This window comes from Peromyscus eremicus, chromosome 20 (genome assembly GCF_949786415.1).
Source record: "Peromyscus eremicus chromosome 20, PerEre_H2_v1, whole genome shotgun sequence".
NCBI lineage: Eukaryota > Metazoa > Chordata > Mammalia > Rodentia > Cricetidae > Peromyscus > Peromyscus eremicus.
Genome location: NC_081436.1, coordinates 22355042 through 22374018, shown reverse-complemented (window position 1 = coordinate 22374018; position 18977 = coordinate 22355042). Strand labels below are relative to the sequence as shown.

The window sequence follows — 18977 nt, the reverse complement described above, 5'->3', positions numbered from 1 at the left end:
CCTGGGTGCTGACACACAGAGTTGTCCATGTAAATAGTGATATATATTTATCTGTTTATTTTTGGTGTTTTGAGGCAGGGTTTCTCTGTGTAGCCCTAGCTGTCTTGGAACTAGCTCTGTAGACCAGGCTGGCCTTGAACTCACAGAGATCCACCTGCCTCTGCCTCCCAAGTGCTGAGATTAAAGGCTTCGCCACCACTGCCTGGCATGATTTGATTTTTAGTGATTGATGAGCTGTTGTTTTAAGTGGAAACAAGAAGAAAGTTAGTTTCACATTAGTTTATGACTGTTGCCTATCTTTACCCTGAGTGGTCACTGGTATGCAATTTTATATGGCCAACAACAGTCTTGGAATTATGATTTTTTAGTGAAAGTGTCTATTATAAATACTAAAAGCATACACGTCAACAGAGTTGTCATAGTAGAACTCCAGAAGCCCTTAGTACTTCTCTCAGAGTCACAGTGACTATTCCTTACGTTTTCCCCAAGGACTGCTTCTTAGTGAATTCCCCTGTTGTATACAAGACGGAAGAATACTGAATACAGTTAACAGTTAGCATGAGTCAGTCTTTTGTTCCACACTTGGCAGAGGTTAAGTATGAGAATTATGTTCTTTAACAGCACATCAGAAAACATAAAGGTAGGAGTTATGTATTTGATTCCCTATTCCCTTAGAGGTGCGTTTGACCTACTTCATTTGACATTTATATTGCTTATTGACCTGAAATGTATTTTATCTGTCATATGTGGCTCTCACTCATGGAATGATCTTTTCTCTGGTGCCTTGTCTAGCTACAACAGAGTGGAACTGTGTATTAACAGAGATTTAGCTCTATTGTAGATTTGCTAACATATCTTGGACCTTACTTGTTTGGTGTTATCCTTCCTTTTATTGAGATATTATAAAAAATGATGAACTTTTGTATTTTGGTTTTTTTTGAGACAGGGTTTTTCTGTGTAGTTTTGGAGCTTGTCCTGGAACTCGTTCTGTAGGCCAGGCTGGCCTCAAACTCACAGAGATCCACCTGCCTCTGCCTCCCCAGTGCTGGGATTAAAGGTGCTCCACCACCGCCCGCCAAAAATAACGAACTTTTATAGGCATCTAGTTGATTAAGTTTCAAAGCATTTAATGGATACCTAACTATTTGCTATATCCTAGCTATAGGTGTGCCAGGTTATGTTAGACATGGTGTTTGCATGCTGAGAACTTTTAGTCTACTTGAGAGTCATACATGGGCTGTGATACTGTTATTAAATGTATATCTACCTTAAAACATTGAATTCTTCCTGGAAGGAAGCTCCACAGTGAAGAAGGAACACTTGGTCTTGGCTTTCGAGGAAGATTAAAGGATTTTGTTTTACTGGTTTGTGTGTAGGTGGGTAGAGGTGGAACAGTGTTATAAGTAGACAGAACTGTGGCACATATATAGTAAAATATGGCAGAAAGTGCTAAATAATTTCAATGTGTTTCAGATATCCTATTATGTGTTGAATCTACACCAGAACTTATTAAATCAATTCAGTCCCCAGAACACAAGAATCTGAAATGATTATGTAGATACTCCACTCTGAAGGGTGTGGATAGTAACTTCCCACTCCTTTAATGTGGCTTCACATAGTGGAGAAACCTGGCAAACACCCTTCAGCCAGAGGATCAAGTTCAACATCATCAGTGACATCATGTTTTCCACTCTTGAAGGAGTGAGAAGTAGCACTTCTTCCTTTAAACCCATTGCCCTACTCTACTCCAAAAAAAAAAAAAAAAAAAAAAAAAAGATCCTATTGTAAGGGTGTTCTACAAAATACCTGACTGCAGTTATCAAGGAAAATGAAAATGTCTAAGAAAAGTCAAGAGGAGCCTAAGGAGACACAATGACTACACGCAGTGTGCTATCCTAAGTGGGATCCAGGGATGTGTGTAAATACTAATAAGATCTCAGTGGAATATGCACTTCAGTAAATGATAATGTGTCGTTGTGGTACTTTTAACTGTGACAAATGGACCAGGTTAGGACCAGGGTAATAATGAGCATAGACTAGGTTAGGGTATGTATAGGAATGCTCTGTCTTTACAATTTTCTTGTAACTTAATTGGCTCTAAAAAATGAAGTCTCTTTACATATTTTAAAACTCTAGCACAGCAGCCTTGTGCTGTCTTTAAGACTTGGTGGTTGACTGAGCTGAGCAGGGCAGTTCTTCTGCTCCAATGTTGTATTGGCTGGCTCTGCAGTCAACTGGATGCCCAGTTGTCCAGAAATGTCCAGAACAACTCAACCCAGGGCTGGCAGCCAGTGTCAGCTGCCAGTTGGAAGCTCAGCTTGAAGCTGTTGACTAAGCTTTGAGGAGCATCTCCATGTGACCTCTCTACTTGCCTTAGGGTGGCTGGGATCCACCAGGGTATGTTCCAAGAATGCAGAAGCCACAGATACCTTAAGGCCCAGCCTCAGAAGTCCTCCATGTTCTGTCAAATTAAAGCAAGTCATAGAACGGCTCCAGATTTAAAGGGCAAGGGCAACATTACTGCCTCTCAGTGAGAAGATTGGCAAAATACTCAAGGCTGTCTTTAATCTACCACACGGTGATCAGAGTGCTAGATGCCAGATTGAAGAAGAGGGGTGACAAGAGACTGGATGATTTTAGACTGCAGAGTTTCCAGAATAGGCAGCAGATTTGGAAAAGGAAATGAAATCCTCATTTTCCTTTACAGTTTGCTTTGACTAGTCTTGATGGAGGAGATAGACTAAAATATTTGTATCTTGACCTTGAGGTTTCCAAAGAAAGAGAATCTGAGCCCTGCCTGGTAGCACCTAACCATAATTCCAACACTCAGGCTGAGACAGGAGAATTATAAATTCATGGTCAACCTGGGCAGCACAGTAAGACCCTGTTTCAGAAAAACGGGGAGTAAGAGACTAATTGACCCAACCCAGCTTGCATGCCGAGTTCCTTTGGGTCTTAAGCTTTCAAAGTAGGTTCTAATGTGAGGTATGAGGAGGGTGCACATGATTAGGAAGCAACTACCACCTTTCTGGGGGTAGTCTCGTGTGTGTGTGTGTGTGTGTGTGTGTGTGTGTGTGTGTGTGTGTGTGTGTCTCTCTCTCTCTCTCTCTCTCTCTCTCTCTCTCTCTCACTCTGTGTGTGTGTGTCTGTGTCTAGGGTAGTCTCCTGGTGTGTGTGTGTCTCTGTCTGTCTGTGTGTTTTTGTATATATGTCTCTGTGTGTGGGGGGGGGTAGTCTCCTGGTCTGTGTGTCTGTGTGTGTGCCCCATAGCATGCTTGTGGAGATCAGAGGACACCTTGCCAGCCATTTCTCTCTTTCAGCCATCCATGTTCCAAGGATAGAACTCAGGTCATCAGGCTAGGTTGCAAATGCCTTTACTAATTGAACCATCTCATCAGCCCTATATCCCTTCCGCCCCCCGAGGTTTTTTGAGACAAGGTTTCCCTGTGTAGCCCTGGCTGTCCTGGAACTCTCTCTAGACCACGCTGGCCTGGAATTAGAGATCCACCTGCCTCTGCCTCTTGAGTGCTAGGATTAAAGGAGTGTGTCACCATACCTGACCTTTTTTGTTTAGAGTAGAAGTGTTGATATACTGCGCAGGCTGGCCTGGAACTCCTAAGCTCAAGTAAAGCTCCTGTTTCAGCCTCCTGAGTAACTGGTACTACAGGTGCATGTCACTGTGCTCTTCCATTTACTTTTTTGTTTTTGAGAAAAGGCTTCACTATATAGTTTTGGCTGGTCTGGAACTCACTATGTGGATCAGCTTGGCCTTAAACACCTGCCTCTGCTTCCTGAGTGCTGGGATTAAAGGTGTGTGCTACCATGCCTGGCTCCTCCTTCATGTTGCTTATGAAGAATGGACTATAATGATCATTTTCTGTTGAAGCCCATTTAGGCTTCCTAGTGGCTTTACCCAGCAGGTCTGCATAAAGAGGATGATTGGACCACGGGCCTGAGTACCAGGTGTCTGAGACGGTCTGCACTTGGCTGTGCTGTGGGGAGGTCTTTTGCTCCACCCCTTGGCATTCCTTTAAAAACCCTTTGGCAGAGATAGTTGAGGCCCAATGGATTAGGATCCAGGCCCTCCTAAGGCTATCCTGTATTTTCTGTTTCTCTCCCCTCTTTACTTCTATATAATATTTCCTGCTGCTCCTACTCAAGAATACTCTGGGGAAAAGTGGGGGTGGGATGGCCTCCCACAATTTTCAACTCCATGGCTATTTCTTTTTTTTTTTCCTAAGTCATATTTTTCTTCATCTCTCATACTAGGGATTAGAAGCTTGGGCCTCATGCATGCCAGACACTCTACCACTAAGTTATGTCCTCAGACCTCTTCTTACTTTTTATTTTGAGACACAGTCTCATAGTTACCCAAGCAGGCCTTGACTTTGTAATCCTCCTGCCTCAGTAATTCTCCTCCTTCAGCCTCTCAAGTGCATTGTCATAGGCCTGTGCCACCAGGCCCGACCGCCATTTCTTATTTAAGTTTAGTGTAATTTAGGTTGATATTCTAAATGAGTTGGTGTTAGCTTAGTGGTTATAAAAAGTGTATCTGTAGTTTGGAATGTTGGTTTCTTTGAATGAAATCTAAAATGAGTATAGTAAAAATCACCATAGCACTGGGTAGTTATGTTTTTGATAGTATCTCCATATTTTTTTGTTTAAACATTTATAATAAAAAAAGAAAATAAAGCTAAAAGTTACAACTATAGATTTAAGTAGCCATGCATCTCACTATTCACTACAAATAAAAGCATTTAATCCCATGTATGGTGACTTACACCTTGAATCCCAGCATTTGAGAGGCAAAGGCAGGTGTATCTCTATGAGTTCAAGGCTAGCCTGGTCTACATAGAGTGTCCCAAAGTAAATTTAGTCTTTTTCTACACTGAATACAGTGATCTGTTGATTTACTTATCACTAATGACAATTAAGCAAGATGATTTGGACATAAATACACATTAATATTTATATTATCTTTTAAAAAGTTCAGATACCTTTTGCTTTTTATAAGTTTGGGTGTCTCTGCATTAGACTGAGTCTGCTTAGCAAATTATATAAGGTTTCATGGGTCTTGAAATCAGGTGATAATGTTGGGTCTGAAGAGTGGGGGACTCACAGAAGGATGTTCAGGAGTAGGATGGGAGCAGCTGAGACAATATGGAAAGGATGACTTGGCTGGTAAGAAGTAATAGAGAAGAGGAGGACTGTGTTGTAGCTGTTGTTACTCTTGTTATTACTGTGCTTTGGGTTTGTTTGTTTTTTTCTTTTTGTGATTCTGGGGTTGATCCCAGGCCTGCGTGCTAGTCAAGTGGCTGCTGCTGAGCTGGAGTACTGTCCTGTTGGTTTTTTTAAAACTGTGTATGGGTGGGTTCTGAGTTTGAAGTATTGGGGTGCCTCCAGGCACCCCAGAGAAAATATTTGGTAGGCATTTGGGGCTTCAGTAGAGATAGAGACAGAGATAGAAACAGACAGAGCAAAGAAGGAGGGAAGGAGGGCAACTATGTGTGGTGTATTGGGCATTTGCAGCCTATAGGAACAGAGGAGCCCAGGCTCTGAGTATAGAACTATAGCAACTGTTTCAGACTGTGTCGAACTCTGGCATGGGCAAGACTTATCTCGGGTGTCTTTCTTTACTTTTTCAAGCAGCTTTATTGAAGTCTATTTCATAAGCCACTAAGTTTACCCACTTGGTTGGGGCTCTAGTTCAGTGGTAAAGCATATATTTAGCGTGTGTAAAGAAAGCCCTGAGTTCAGTTCTCATTGCATACCTATGTACAGACGGATATAAACTTCACCCATTTTAAAGTATTAGTTTAGTAGTTTTTAACTACGTTCACAGAATTATACAGCCACTTTCTAGTTTCATTTCTCTTGCTGTGATAAAACGTTCTGACTTACAAATCTTGTTCACTGTCATCACTGAGGGAAGTCAAGGCAGGATCCTGAAAGTAGGACTGCTTGCTATTTCATATATTATTGTTTCTGACCAAAGAACCCACTTCAAAGCTAAAGAAACAAGGCAGGGAAAATGGAGGATGCTGCTTGCTGTCTGGCAGGCAGATTTATGCTCAGCTAGTTATCTTACGCAGTTCAGGACTTCCTGCCTAGTGAATGCTGCTGCCCACAGTGGACATCAATTAACAGTGAAGACAGTCTGCCACAGAAATACTCAGAGACAAATCTGATATAGGCATTTCCTCAATTAAGATTCTCTTCCCAGGTGATAACAGATTGTATGAAGTTGACAGTTAAAATTAACCAGGAAATTAAATAATAAATTTTTAAAAGAAAAAAAAACTAACCAAGACAAATAACTAGTACCATTTTAGGACAGTTTCATTACTCCCCAAAGAAAATTCTAGGTCTATAGCCATCATTCACCATTCATTTCCTCTGGCCTAAGGCAACTATTAATCAACTCCCTGCCTAAATGGAATTGTGTGTTCTGGATATTTTTTTTCCAAGACAGGATTTCTTTATGTAGCCCTAGCTGTCCTGGAACTCACTCTGTAGACCAGGCTGGCCTCGAACTCATAGAGATCCACCTGCCTCTCCCTCCCAAGTGCTGGGATTAAAGGCATTCACCGCCACCACCTGGCTGGATATTTTATATACATAAAATCATATGTTTTTTTCTTCTCTTGTGTGGAACTTCTTTCACTTAGTATGTTTTCATAGTCCTTCATTTTGTGGCATATTATTAGTATCCCATTAGTTTGTCAGGGTTGTTTACAAGAGCATGGGTGACTCGCTAGTCCCTGCATCACCAAAAAGCCAAGCCTGGGTGACAGCTCATGAAACCTCCATCCCTGGAGTCCCCTTGGCAACTTACAGGTAGCTTCTATGTAAGAGTATCTTCTTTTCCAGCAGTTATTACATCTTGGGGAATGGCCTTATGGATATTGTACATGCCAGGAGCTTCCTGAGAAGCTCGGGGTTAATTTCCTTTACTTCTGAAGTATTAGAAGCTTCTCTCCTCTCTCTAAGAAGAAATGTCAAATTGATCTTAAATGGCTATTTCACTGAAATTTGTTGTTCGTCTAAATTTGCTTCTTGAGATGGGGTAGAGCTTGAGGCTAGAACATAAGCTAAGCATTTACAAGACCCCCTGGGTTTATTCACAGCACTGAGAAACACAAAAAGTAAGTGTCTTAGTCAGTGTTCTGTTGCTGTGAAAAGATACCAGGAGAAAGGCAACTCTTACAAAAAAAAAAAAAAAAGCATTTAATTAACTGGGGCTTGCTACAGTTTCAGAGGTTATTCCATTATCATGGTAAGAAACATGATGGCACACATGGCACTGAAGAAGTATCTGAGAGCTTCACATCCTGATCTGGGAGAGAGAGAGAGAGGGAGAATATGGGAGGGAGGGGAGAGAGAGAGAGAAACAGACGGAGACAGGGAGAGAGACGGACACTGGGCCTGGAATGGGCTTTTGAAACCTCAAGCCCATCCCCAGTGGCTTCCTCCAACAAGACCACACCTCCTAATCCTCCTAATCCTTTCAAAATTTCCACTCCCAGGTGACTAAGCATTCAAATATATGAGCCTGTGGGGGCTGTTCTCATTCAAACCACCACAGTAATGCTTCTTGGTCTAAGAAGTTAGTCCCATTGTCCACCACACTGCTTTTATACTGGCCTTGTCTCCCTGGTAGTTGTACTATTGATTCATTGAACTGCTAAAGTATAAGACCTCAAAATGAAAAAAAAAAATGTCCAAAGACTTAATGTAATTCAATAAGAGAAGAAAGCAAAATGTAGTGGGGTCATAACTATAATCCCAGAACTCAAGAAGCTGAGGCGGGAGGGTGGTGAGTTTGAAGTTGGCCTGAGCTACATAGTAAAACCATTTCTCAACAAAAACAAAACAGGAGAGGGAAGAATGCTAGAATAACTAGGTAACCATATGTGAATGCATGGACCTCCATGTTACCTACCATACATAAAACCTAATTTGAGGTGATCCATAGATCTGAGTTTGGGGCCAAAAGTATTATAAAGCCTTTGGAAGACACATGGAACATGTCTTCATGGCCCTGTGAGGTTGTGAAAATTTCTCAGTAGGATGTAAAAAGCAGCAGGACAGTTGTTAAATTGAATTTCATTCATTTTTCAACTTTCATGGTAGCATATGCCTCTAATTCCAGCATTTGGGAAGCAGAGGTAGAACTTTGAGACCTTCTGTTTAAACACACGCCTCATGTCAGGACCCCAAAGATGCACTGGAGCTGGGTGGATCAGGTCACTAAAGCTCTTTGCTTCTCTTTCTATCGTGGCTACATTCTCTAAATTGCCTTTCTCTGCTTTTCCCCATTACTTACCTGTTTGATTGGCTTATTGAGGACTGGTAGCAGAGCCTCACTTACTAGGGCTGTCAAGGCTCCAGCTCTGATCCTAACCCCTTCAGTGACAAGACCCATGAGAAAATCAAGTTTGGAAATGAAGAGAAGGAATGCTGTTTCCCACACAGTATACTATCCTCATTGCTGAATCTTCCCTCCAGATAAAGATACATGACTGAAAGATAGGATGGTTGAGGATGCAAGACAGAATTGGGAATCACCCAGATGTAATAGTTGAACATGTGAGATTAGATTAAATTGCTGTGGCAGAATGTGGAGAGAAATGTTCAAGGACAGATGCTGGGAGAAATGCATGCTTAGGGAATGGGGAAACAAGAACTAGAATTCAGTCAGCATAGTTTTATCAGATACTGTATTTGCGCCAGGCTTTCAATGAAGAAGACATTCAGAGTGTCAGAAATTTGCATTGTTGATACAGAGCCAGACAGCAAAACACATGAACAAGTAAGAGGTCCTTCTGAGTGATCTGTGTTACTCAAGAGAGTGACTGAGTATGGAAGGTGCTTCAGCTGCAGTCAAAGAGAGTGGCACAGGAGCAGATGTCTAAATGATGGAAAGAAAGCTTTCATGTAACAGTATTGGGGAAAGTGCTTTCCAAGTCTAAGTAATCATTCCACAGGCCCCAATATTGGGTGAGGGACAGAAAGGGAAATATAATGGAAATCTATATGGGAGTACAAGGCAGAAAAGAATTTCAAAAGGATTGTGGCTCCTTTATTAAGTGTTAGGAGAGGTCAGGGAATAATAGGAGTAATAAAAATTCAGTGGGGAACCAGCAAGTTGGATCAGTGGATAAAGGTGCTTCCACCATGCCTGGTAAGCCACATAAAGGCAGAAACAGAGAACTGACTCCACAGGGTAGTCTCTGACCTGTACATACACACCATGGTAACACACACACACACACACACACACACACACACACAAATAATCATAATCATAACATTTATTGGGAATTGAAAAAAGAGATGCAAACAAATATTTGCTCACCCATGTTTGTAACAGTGTCATTCACAAAGTCCAAAAAATGGAAAGCAATTGAAATGTTTTTTAATGGGTGAATGGATAAAAATGTGGCATATACATATGGAACACAATTTATCCTCAAAAAGGAAAAAAATCCCCAACACATGCTTGCAACATAGGTGATACTGTGCTAAGTGAAACAAGCAGTTATAAAAAGACAAATGCATCATCCCACTTAACCTGGAGTTGTCGTATTCATAGAAACACAAAGCACAGTGGAGGCAGCTCCTAGAGACCAAGTGTTGTTAAATAATGCTGGATTTCAGATGAGAAACATTTTTTTTAAGTTCTGGTGATGGAGAGTAGTCATTACACAGGAATGTGAATATGCTTAATGCCAGTCAGTTGTACAGTTAATGGGTATGAGGGCTAAGAGTGTACTACTACAGTACTAGAGTACCTATCGAGCATGTATCAGATTCTAGGTTCCTTCTCCAGTACCACATACAAAATATGCATGTATACTATGTGTTGGAAGATAAAGTTGGGAGAATTCTTCAGAAAGAAAGATGAAAAATATTGGTCAGATATACATGGAGAAGTGAAAAGAAAGTGAATCAACCCCAGAACTGAACATTAAATAACAGGATTTCTAAGAGGAGAGAACAGAAAGTGGAGGGGAGGAAATTGTCACTAAGTAGAGGAAATGTCCTGCACCTGAAGGAGCTAGGCACTAGATTGCAGTACCTGTCCAGTACAAGTTCAGTCAGTGAAGAGAGCTGTACTTAGTGGTTTGCGTTTTAAGAAAACTGAGCATAATAGAAAATTGCAGAAGGTTTTAGAAAAACAACAGGGTACCCCAAACAGAATTTAGAATGCCATGTAACTTCTGGGTAGCAACTATGGGAGCATGCAAGCTCTCTCTGCTGCTTCTAGGGGAGAGAGGCTTGCACAGAAAAATAATTGAGTTATATCAATCCATGTGACTCAGCTGTATGTGTTATTTACTTACTAGTAGCAATGTTTGATGTGAATACTGATTTAAAGAAAAATCATGACTTACATTGGGAGAATAGAAAAGAAAGGGAGAAAAGGATTGGTGAGGAGTTATTATTTGATATTTAAAAACATATATATAATATATATATATATATATTATATATAAGATATAAGAGTTGGGGTAGAGCACTTGCCTAGCTTTGTAGAAATCAGTTAATCAGGCAGTCAAGCAATCTTCATTGCTAATTTAAATAATTAAAATCAGGCTACTAGTAAGAAATAGAAATACTGACTATAGTTTGCTCATACAGATTTGGGCAGTTAAAAGCAGGCATGAGCCTAGAGAGATGGCTCAGCAGTTGCAGAGGAGTAGCATTTGGTTCCCAGCACTATGGCACCTCACAGGTGACTAACGCCAGTTCCAGAGGCTCCCTCTTCTGGCTTCTGCAGGAATTGCATGCATCTGGTATACTTACATGATGTTTGTTTAGGGCAAACAGTCATACACATAAAAATAAAATTTCTTTTTTGAGACAGGGTTTCTCTGTGTAACAGCGCTGGCCGTCCTGGAATTTACTTTGTAGACCACGGTGGCCTCAAACTCACAGAGATCCACCTGCCTCTGCTTCTCAAGTGCTGAGATTTAAGGTGTGTGCCACTATGGCTGGCTAAAATAAATAAATATTTTTTTTTTTTTTTTTTTTTTTTAAAAAGGAGGAAGAAGGAAGAGGAGGAGGAAGAACTGTCTAGGGTGACACATGCCTGTAATCCTAGCACTTGGGAGGCTAGAAGATTTTGAGTTGCAGGTGGTAAAAGATAGGATAGGTTTTTAAAAAAAAAAATTAATAGGGGATAATTTGAGGCACTACAAAGCCAAAAATAAATTTTTAGATTAAGAGAGATTGCAAGCTATGTGTCTATTGAAGAGACAGGCTTACTGACGATGGGGAATGGGTGCAAGAGAAAGAAGAGTACCTTAGATAGGGAGGAAGACCCAGAGAAAACGGAGACGTTAGTTTAGATCAAGATTAGGATATAGGGAATGACGTTGGCCTGGCAGAGCAGTAGAGGAGGGGGAGGGGGATGAGTAAAAGACACAGGTTTGTAGTTAAGTTCAGAGGAATAAAAGAGAGGCTTTGTGTGGAATAAGTTCTCAAGAAAGTCTTAGGCCTTGTGAATGGGAATTATAGGAAAAAGTACCAACTGTGTAGGAGAGATGTGGTTGTGTAGATGGGACATTCTTCATTCCTTCAACCTAGTGTCTACCTTTTGGAAAAAGGGCTTTGGAAAGTGTATTGAATGAATGAATGCCCATGTTGGAGGACTGTATTCTGTCCACAAAGATTACATTGTTTCTGTCTGTCCCAAGCTCACCCCAAGGGAAAATAGAACAAAAGGTCATAGAAGGCACTTTAGGAGGCTCTGTAGGGTAGAGGTGGAGGAGCAGGTGGAGGACAGAGGAGGAAGTGCTAACTGTCAGCAGCCACTTCTTAGAAAATGGAACTGACAGACACAGTAGGCTCCAGAGAGGCTAGCGGCCTTCCAGGCAGCGAAGAAGTGGAAGGAAGACTAACTTTGTCACTTTCTACAGCAGTGCTCTGCAACCCAGGGCCAGATGTTGCAGATGAAACGGGATTGGCAAGACAGGAACGTCCTAAGAGCAAGTCAGCTGAGGAGCAAATTTGGGATATTGAGAAGGAAATATTCTGTGTTCCTGTGTGTTACGATCCAAAGGGACTTTGGAAAAGAGCACCCTGAAAACAAGTTATGAAGACTTCTTGTAGATTTCAGCAGAAGGGAGGAGTAGGGGAATTTTTGTGGGCAAAGTCCAATTTTAGGATTTTTCATTTTCAGAGTGGATGTTAGGGTGAAGCAATACAGATTGTTGGTGAGACCCAGAGCCCAGTCTGCCTGTTTCCTAGCTGAAGTAAAAGAGAGATAGGCCACCTGTTTGAGACGGGTCGAGAATGTGAGGGTTGTGAAAATTTGACTACAATAAAAGATTTCTGGACATGTATCAAACAAAAATTAATGCAAAATCCAATGTATGCTGGACACAAGGTGTTTGGGGCAGTGCTTGCCACTGTTGGATTGGCCAGCTCCAGTGCAGCCTTGATTCTGACACACACCGTGCGTGCTTTGCATTGCAGATGCTGTCACATCACGCAACACCATCGGTCGCTGACTGAAACACCTTACCTGAGATGGAAACTGTTGTGTTATGAATTGCAGTGTCTTGTTTTTGTGTGTGCAGGTACATGTGTGTGGGTACATATGAAGACCAAAGGAGTAACTTCAGCTGTCATTCTTCAGATGACAACTACTTTTTGTTGTTGTTTTGTGCATGTGTGTGGTGTATGCATGTGCATGTGCTTCTGTGTGTACAGCTCAGCCTACCCACTGCTCAGCTCTGCCTTCTGTTCAGCTTCAGGCATCTGGCGACTTGTGGCTTCTCAGCTCTGCATTCCAGCTGTTCTACTATTGCTGCCTCTCTACTGCCTGTCACCGCTTCACTGTTGTTTTCTCATTTCCAACTGAGCCTGAAAGGGCAAAGAAAAACTGCTTGAGAAAAGCCTTTTATGAGTATAGTGTTCAACCAAGTCTGCTTACTTATATAGCCAGAGAAGGGATATTTGTACCCATCATAGCAAACCTCTTGTGCAAATGAGGGTTTGTGTTTGCACTAGTCAGCAGTGTCCCTCTCCTGCCAACCACAGAATTCCCTCTAGTAGGCCACTAGGGAAAGTGCACCTTCTCTGGCTGCAGAGTCACCTCCGGTTCTCTGAGGTTTCTGATAGCCAAACATCTGTTTGAAACAGTCCTTTGTTGGGCCTTGTACTTATAGGAGCCAAAGCAAGCAGCTGGATCATCATGTGTTTTCCTGAGTGTGTCAGAGGAGTGTTTAAAACAGCTGGTGCTAGAGTAAGAGCAAGCATCTGGCTGTTGGACTGACAGTCCTTTTGCTTAAGGAAGACAGGGCGGCAAGGGAGATTACAATAGCTCAACAATAGTGAGTCAACACAACGACCCCCCCCCCAATATTTGCTTATGTACAAGAAAATGAACTTCAGATGGAGTGCTTATGAGAAGAACTTGAAGAACTTACCAACACTAATCGTTTAAAAATTTAACAGTTTTTAAGAGTGCTTTAACAATGCTTAACACCTGTTCAATGCCTCAGGGACAGGTAAGTCTTGGAGTCCCATTGAATGTGAGATTAAGGAAGAGAAATTAAGACTCCCGTATAATTGTAGGTTTCTTGTTAAGGGATCTTAGTACATGTGGTACTATTCACATAAGAATCAGGAGATCTAGGAGGCTAGGGAGAGGGTTCAGTGGTTAGAGTGCATGCTACACAAGCATGAGCATAGGAGTTTGGGTTCCCAGACACACATGAATGCCAGCTGGGTATGGCAGCCCTTTCGTAATTCCAGCCTTGGAAGGTAGAGATGGGATCCCTATAGAAAGCTGGCTAGTGAGACTAATCATATCAACAGATTATGGGTTTGATTGAGAGAAACCCTGCCTCAGTGCTTAAGGTGGAAGAGCAGCCAAGGATGATTCCTGACATTGACCTTGGGCCTTCACATGAATGTACAACACTGCAGGTGTACCCACACATGCAGATGTCACACTCGTGTGCACACCATACACATGAATGCGTGCAAAAATGGACAAAGGAAAAACTAGAGGGTATAAATAGGAGAAGAAATTTAGGAACTAAGGTAGTGTTTCATTGTGGATCTCTTGGGCCAGCCAGCTTGAACATGAGGGCTGGAGGTGAAGCTCTGGAGCTGATGCAGAGGGTTTGGTGAGATTTTCCCTTATTGCTGCTTAGCATCATTGTGGTATTATAGTACTGATTAGCAGTAAAACACCTTTTTCTACGTGATTAAAAGATGACATTTGTATGGTTAAATGCACAAAATACACAGCTCAGTGCTTTTTGTTTGCTTTTTGCTACATAGCCATGGCTGTCTGGAACTCATTGTACAGACCAAGCTAGCCTCAAACGTGCAGTGCTACCCCTGCATTTGTGTCGTGATCACATCAGGAGCCACCACACCTGGCTAGTGACTTTGAAAAGCACTTGTGTTTGTTTTGTTTTCATGTAGTGTGTGATGTGGTTACATGCATGCCACATTGTATGTGTGAAAATCAGAGGACAACTTGCTGAAGTCAGTTCTCTCCTTGCACTGTGTGGGTTCCAAGGATCAAACTCATTGTCAAGCTTGGTGGCGAGTGCCTAACCATGACTACCCCATAATACTTGTCTGTCTTCCACATCACTAGGTCCCATAAGAAATTGATTTTTTTTTTCCTAAATTGGGAGTGATCCCATCTCTGGACATGTCTGTTTGTTTTTAAAGATTTATTAATTTTTATTTTATATATGAATGTTTGGCCCGAATGTCTGTCTCCATGTGCACCATGTGAGTTCCTTGTGCTTGCAGAGTGTATCTGCAAGCACAGAAGAGAGTATCAGATACCCTAGAATGATTGTGAGCCACTATATGGGTACTTGGGAACAAACCCAGGTCCTCTACAGAAACAGCAAGTGCTCTTAACCACTGAGCCATCACCCCTTCCCTTAGTCTTGGTTTGTTTCTGTTGTTTTTAAATTATGCCTTTGGGAGGTAGTTTGCACAGGACTGATAAGTCCATTAATAGGGTATCTCTGTCTTTGTCACTTTCTCTGTTGTGAATGTATGGAACAGTAAAAATGCCTGTTCCAGATGTTTACTGGAAGTAAAAATTTCTTTGAAATTTATATAAACTATATATTAAGTATATATACATATATAATTAAAAGAATAATTATGAAGAAACCCCCCCCCCCATGTAGCTCTGGCTGGCCTCAAACTCAGATTCGCTTGACTCTGATTCCTGAGTTAAACCAAGAAATAGAAGATAATCATATCCTAGATAGCCCCATGCATCCTCCCTGAATGAATCCCCTCCCTCATTATATTCTCTCCCTTGCTAAAATAACCACTACCCTAGATTTCATAGTAATCATTACCTTTCTTAATAGTCAACTCTTTATTTATGTAGATATATGTACATATATACAGGTTGAATTTCCTTTATCTTTAAATGCTCAGGACCGGAAGTATCTCAGATTTTGAGCTTTTGGGTTTTGAGATATATGTATAGCATTTACAGATCATGCATCCCTAATCTAGAAATCTGAAGTGCTTTCAACACTGAAACTTCAAGTTTCAACATAACAAAATTTTCAGATTGGGAATGCTCAAGCTTTCAGTGTCTAAAACTGTATATAACAGTGCTGGGGAAATGTCTTAGAGGTTAAGCTCACTGGCGGCTCTTCCAGGTTTGATTCCAAACACCCACATGGCAACTTCCAACCATCTGTAACTCTAATTCCAGGGGATCCAATGACTCTGGTCTCCATGGGCACTAGGCACATATGTGGTGCACAGACATAAATGTAGGCACAACACCCATACACATAAAATATAAAGACATCTTTAAATAAATAGTTGTATATAGACTGAAGAAGGAAGATTATGAGTTTGAAGCCAGCCTGGGCTATATATAACAAGAGTTTGTGTGTGTGTGTGTGTGTGTGTGTGTGTGTGTGTGTGTACACATATGTGTGTTTGTACATATTCATAAATAGTCATACCATATTTGTATAGACCATTCTCCCTGTATGAGTTCCTTATTCAAAACACTCAGCTAGTTAAGTTAGAAAATACTTGGGGCCAGGGGAAATAGGTAGGGGCTCTAGCTCAGTTGTAGAATTCTTGCCTACCATGCATGAGGCACTGGGTTCTACTCTCTGTACTAATACACACACACACACACACACACACACACACACACACACACACACACATGTATGAGAAAAGATTGTACTTACACTGAGAATGTACAGGTGTTGTTTTGTAAACAATGACAGCTATTCATATAGCATTCATTTTGTATTAGGTGTTAAAAGAGCTCTAGAGCTGAGCATGATGATTGCATCATGTTTTCCCAGCACTTGTGATTAGTTAGAGGCAGGAGAATCAGAAGTTCAAGGCCAGTCTCAGGTCGATAGCAAGTTCAGTTCTAGCCAGGACTACATGAAATCCTATTCTAAACAAAAAAGAATATATTGGTCTTGTGAGTAGACTCAGTGGGTAAAAACTCTTGTTGCCAAGCCTGACCACTGAGTCTAATCCCCAGGCCCCACATGGTAGAAGGAGATAACCAACTCCCCCACAGGTTGTCCTCTGACCTTCCCACATACGTATGTATGTGCATACATACACAAATAAATAATAAAATTTTAAAATGAAAATCTTTCTGGGCCAAGTGATATATATTGTGTTAGCTTAGGTTGTATGCACTTTGTCCTACGCCTCCTTGGATTTTGGTATCCTTGAGAATCCTGGAGCCAGTCCTCTGTGAATACAAAGGGATGGAGGTACTCTTTTATAATTTGCTTCTCTCAGCAAAGGTTAAATTTTTGTAACTTAGTTGTGTTGAGTATGTAGCTAAAAATGTCCTAACCTATTTTATTGTTAGTGAATATTTATTTCTGCATTTTCTTCTATTAAAAACGTTACTGCCTCCTGGGCATGCTTTTAATTCCAACACTTGGGAGGCAGAGGCATGTGGGTTTTTTTTTTTTTTTTTTTTTTTTTTTGAGTTCAAAGCCAGTCTGGTCTACAGAGAGAAAACCCTGTCTTAGAGCCGGGGGTGGGAGAGTGGGGGGGGGGCGCTGATTGAGGGATGAGGGAGCAGAGAATATAATATCAAATAGATACTTTCATATATGTGTAGAAGATTCTTCAGAGCACATACCTAGAAATGTATTTGAAGTTTGTATGGTGAGTGTGTATTCAAACATACCAAGTAAGGGCAAACTTTCTCAAAGTCGTTGTGCCAGTTTTTCCTCCCACTAGGAGTGGAGAGTTGCCATACTCCTCACCTCTGCTAACACTCCATGATGCTGGGCTTTGTCATTTACCCAGTCTGGTGGTTGTGAAATGGTATCTCTTTGTGGTTTTAATTTGTATTTTCCTGACTGACATGAAATTAAGCAGCTTTTCACATGTTTAGGGACCATGTATGTGTTCTCTTCAGTGAAACTCCCACCAGTAGTTTACAGGTTTTTCATGGGCTGGTATTTTCTCATTGACTCTTAGATAGTCTTTTATGTTCCAGATGCTAATAATCCTTTGTCAGAGTTGCATGAGTTGCTGATCAATACTCTTCCTTTTTCGTCCTGCAAATCTATTCACCCAAAGAGAAATGCTGTGAGCAAACCATGAGAATGAAAGTCTCAGGCCCTCACTTCTGTTTTAGACACTGTAGTGACACAGTGGGTGTGCACAGAGCAGGGCCTGGCACTGGAGAAAGTCACATCACAGTTCTGACTGCTGCTGACCCGTGGTGCTTGCCTTTGCAGGTGGAACAGGAGGATTTTGTAATGGAAGGGCATGGCAAGACTCCACCTCCTGGAGAAGAAAGCAAACAGTGAGTCACAGTTTATTAAAAGGGTACTTTACAGAGCCTCCGAAGCACTTGGTTCAGTGTGCTGAGAGCAAGTTTGCTGGACTGTGTATACGTCGGAGATACAGGAGAGCACACCAGTTGCTTTGTTGATGCAGTACTTCTATTTATAGACTAACTAGAGGGACAAGAAAGTTGGCTTTGTTGGTTTTCACACTTGGCTAATCAGAATTTATGTTATGCTTAAGCAAAGGCTTTAAGGCTCAGGATGTTCCAAATTGAACTAATTAAGTTTGGGTGTTTTCCAAAGAAAGTATGAAATGGGGCTTCCTTCCCTTAGCAATGTCTTCATGAAGGAGGCTCAATTAAGGGCTATCTACACACCCCAAGTGTGTGCATAGTACTTCCTAAAACTCAATTCCAGCGATAATTGACACTTTGGATCACTATTTAAATAGCAAAGTTTTTGTCTAATGGAACAGGGGCTGTGAATACCATAACTTAGCCAACATTCTCAGTAGTTCAGGATTTATCTCCTCCAACTTCTGAAGAGGTGAATGGTTTTAAACTTCAAAGTGTCAGTGTCTTTTTAGTGGTTGCTGAATAGATTTTATTTTCCCTCATCTGTCATAGGATTTAGAAAATTGTGTTTCAAAGCAGACCAGTTTTTCATATGCCCTTTTAAAAAAGGAAAAACACTTAAGACAGGCTTAAAGCACTGGCATAACTGAGTTTTATTTAGACAGTAGTTTCCTAAATTGAATGGGATGGTGATTCATAAGATTTACCAAAAACCTGTAAAGAAAAACTCCTCTTCTTTGTATTTTTCCCTCTTTTTTTTCCTAGAAAATCATTTATTTTGGTGTATCTTAAGAAAATGATGTTTTCTAACCCCTTAGGAATGAATTATGCAGAATAGACTGTGCTGCCAGCAGGCCAGACTCATTGAAGGAGAGTGCCTTGTCTTGTGTTTGTTGTGAATGGAAACCAGGAGATCTCATTCAAGGAGAGTGCCCTGTCTGTGTGTTTGTTGTGAATGGAAACCAGGAGATCTTCACAGCCATTTAATTTGCTAAGCTGGCAGTTTTAAAAATAGCTCACAATATAAATCCTAACTTTGCTCTGATCTGTCTAATGCACTTTCATTTTAGATGGGTTGATGGCATCCATTCCTCTT

The 18977-nt window shown here is 41.2% G+C and overlaps 1 protein-coding gene across 5 annotated transcripts in view; it reads left to right on the top strand.

Annotated features, from left to right (window-relative positions):
* Positions 1–18977, top strand: part of Tnrc6b (trinucleotide repeat containing adaptor 6B) — a 233866-nt gene that overhangs the window by 64581 nt on the left and 150308 nt on the right. For all 5 annotated transcript variants that reach the window (XM_059248171.1, XM_059248166.1, XM_059248167.1 and 2 more), the window contains exon 4: positions 17757–17824. In XM_059248171.1, coding sequence (XP_059104154.1) covers positions 17757–17824 — 68 coding nt within the window. The remainder of the gene's footprint in view (positions 1–17756; positions 17825–18977) is intronic.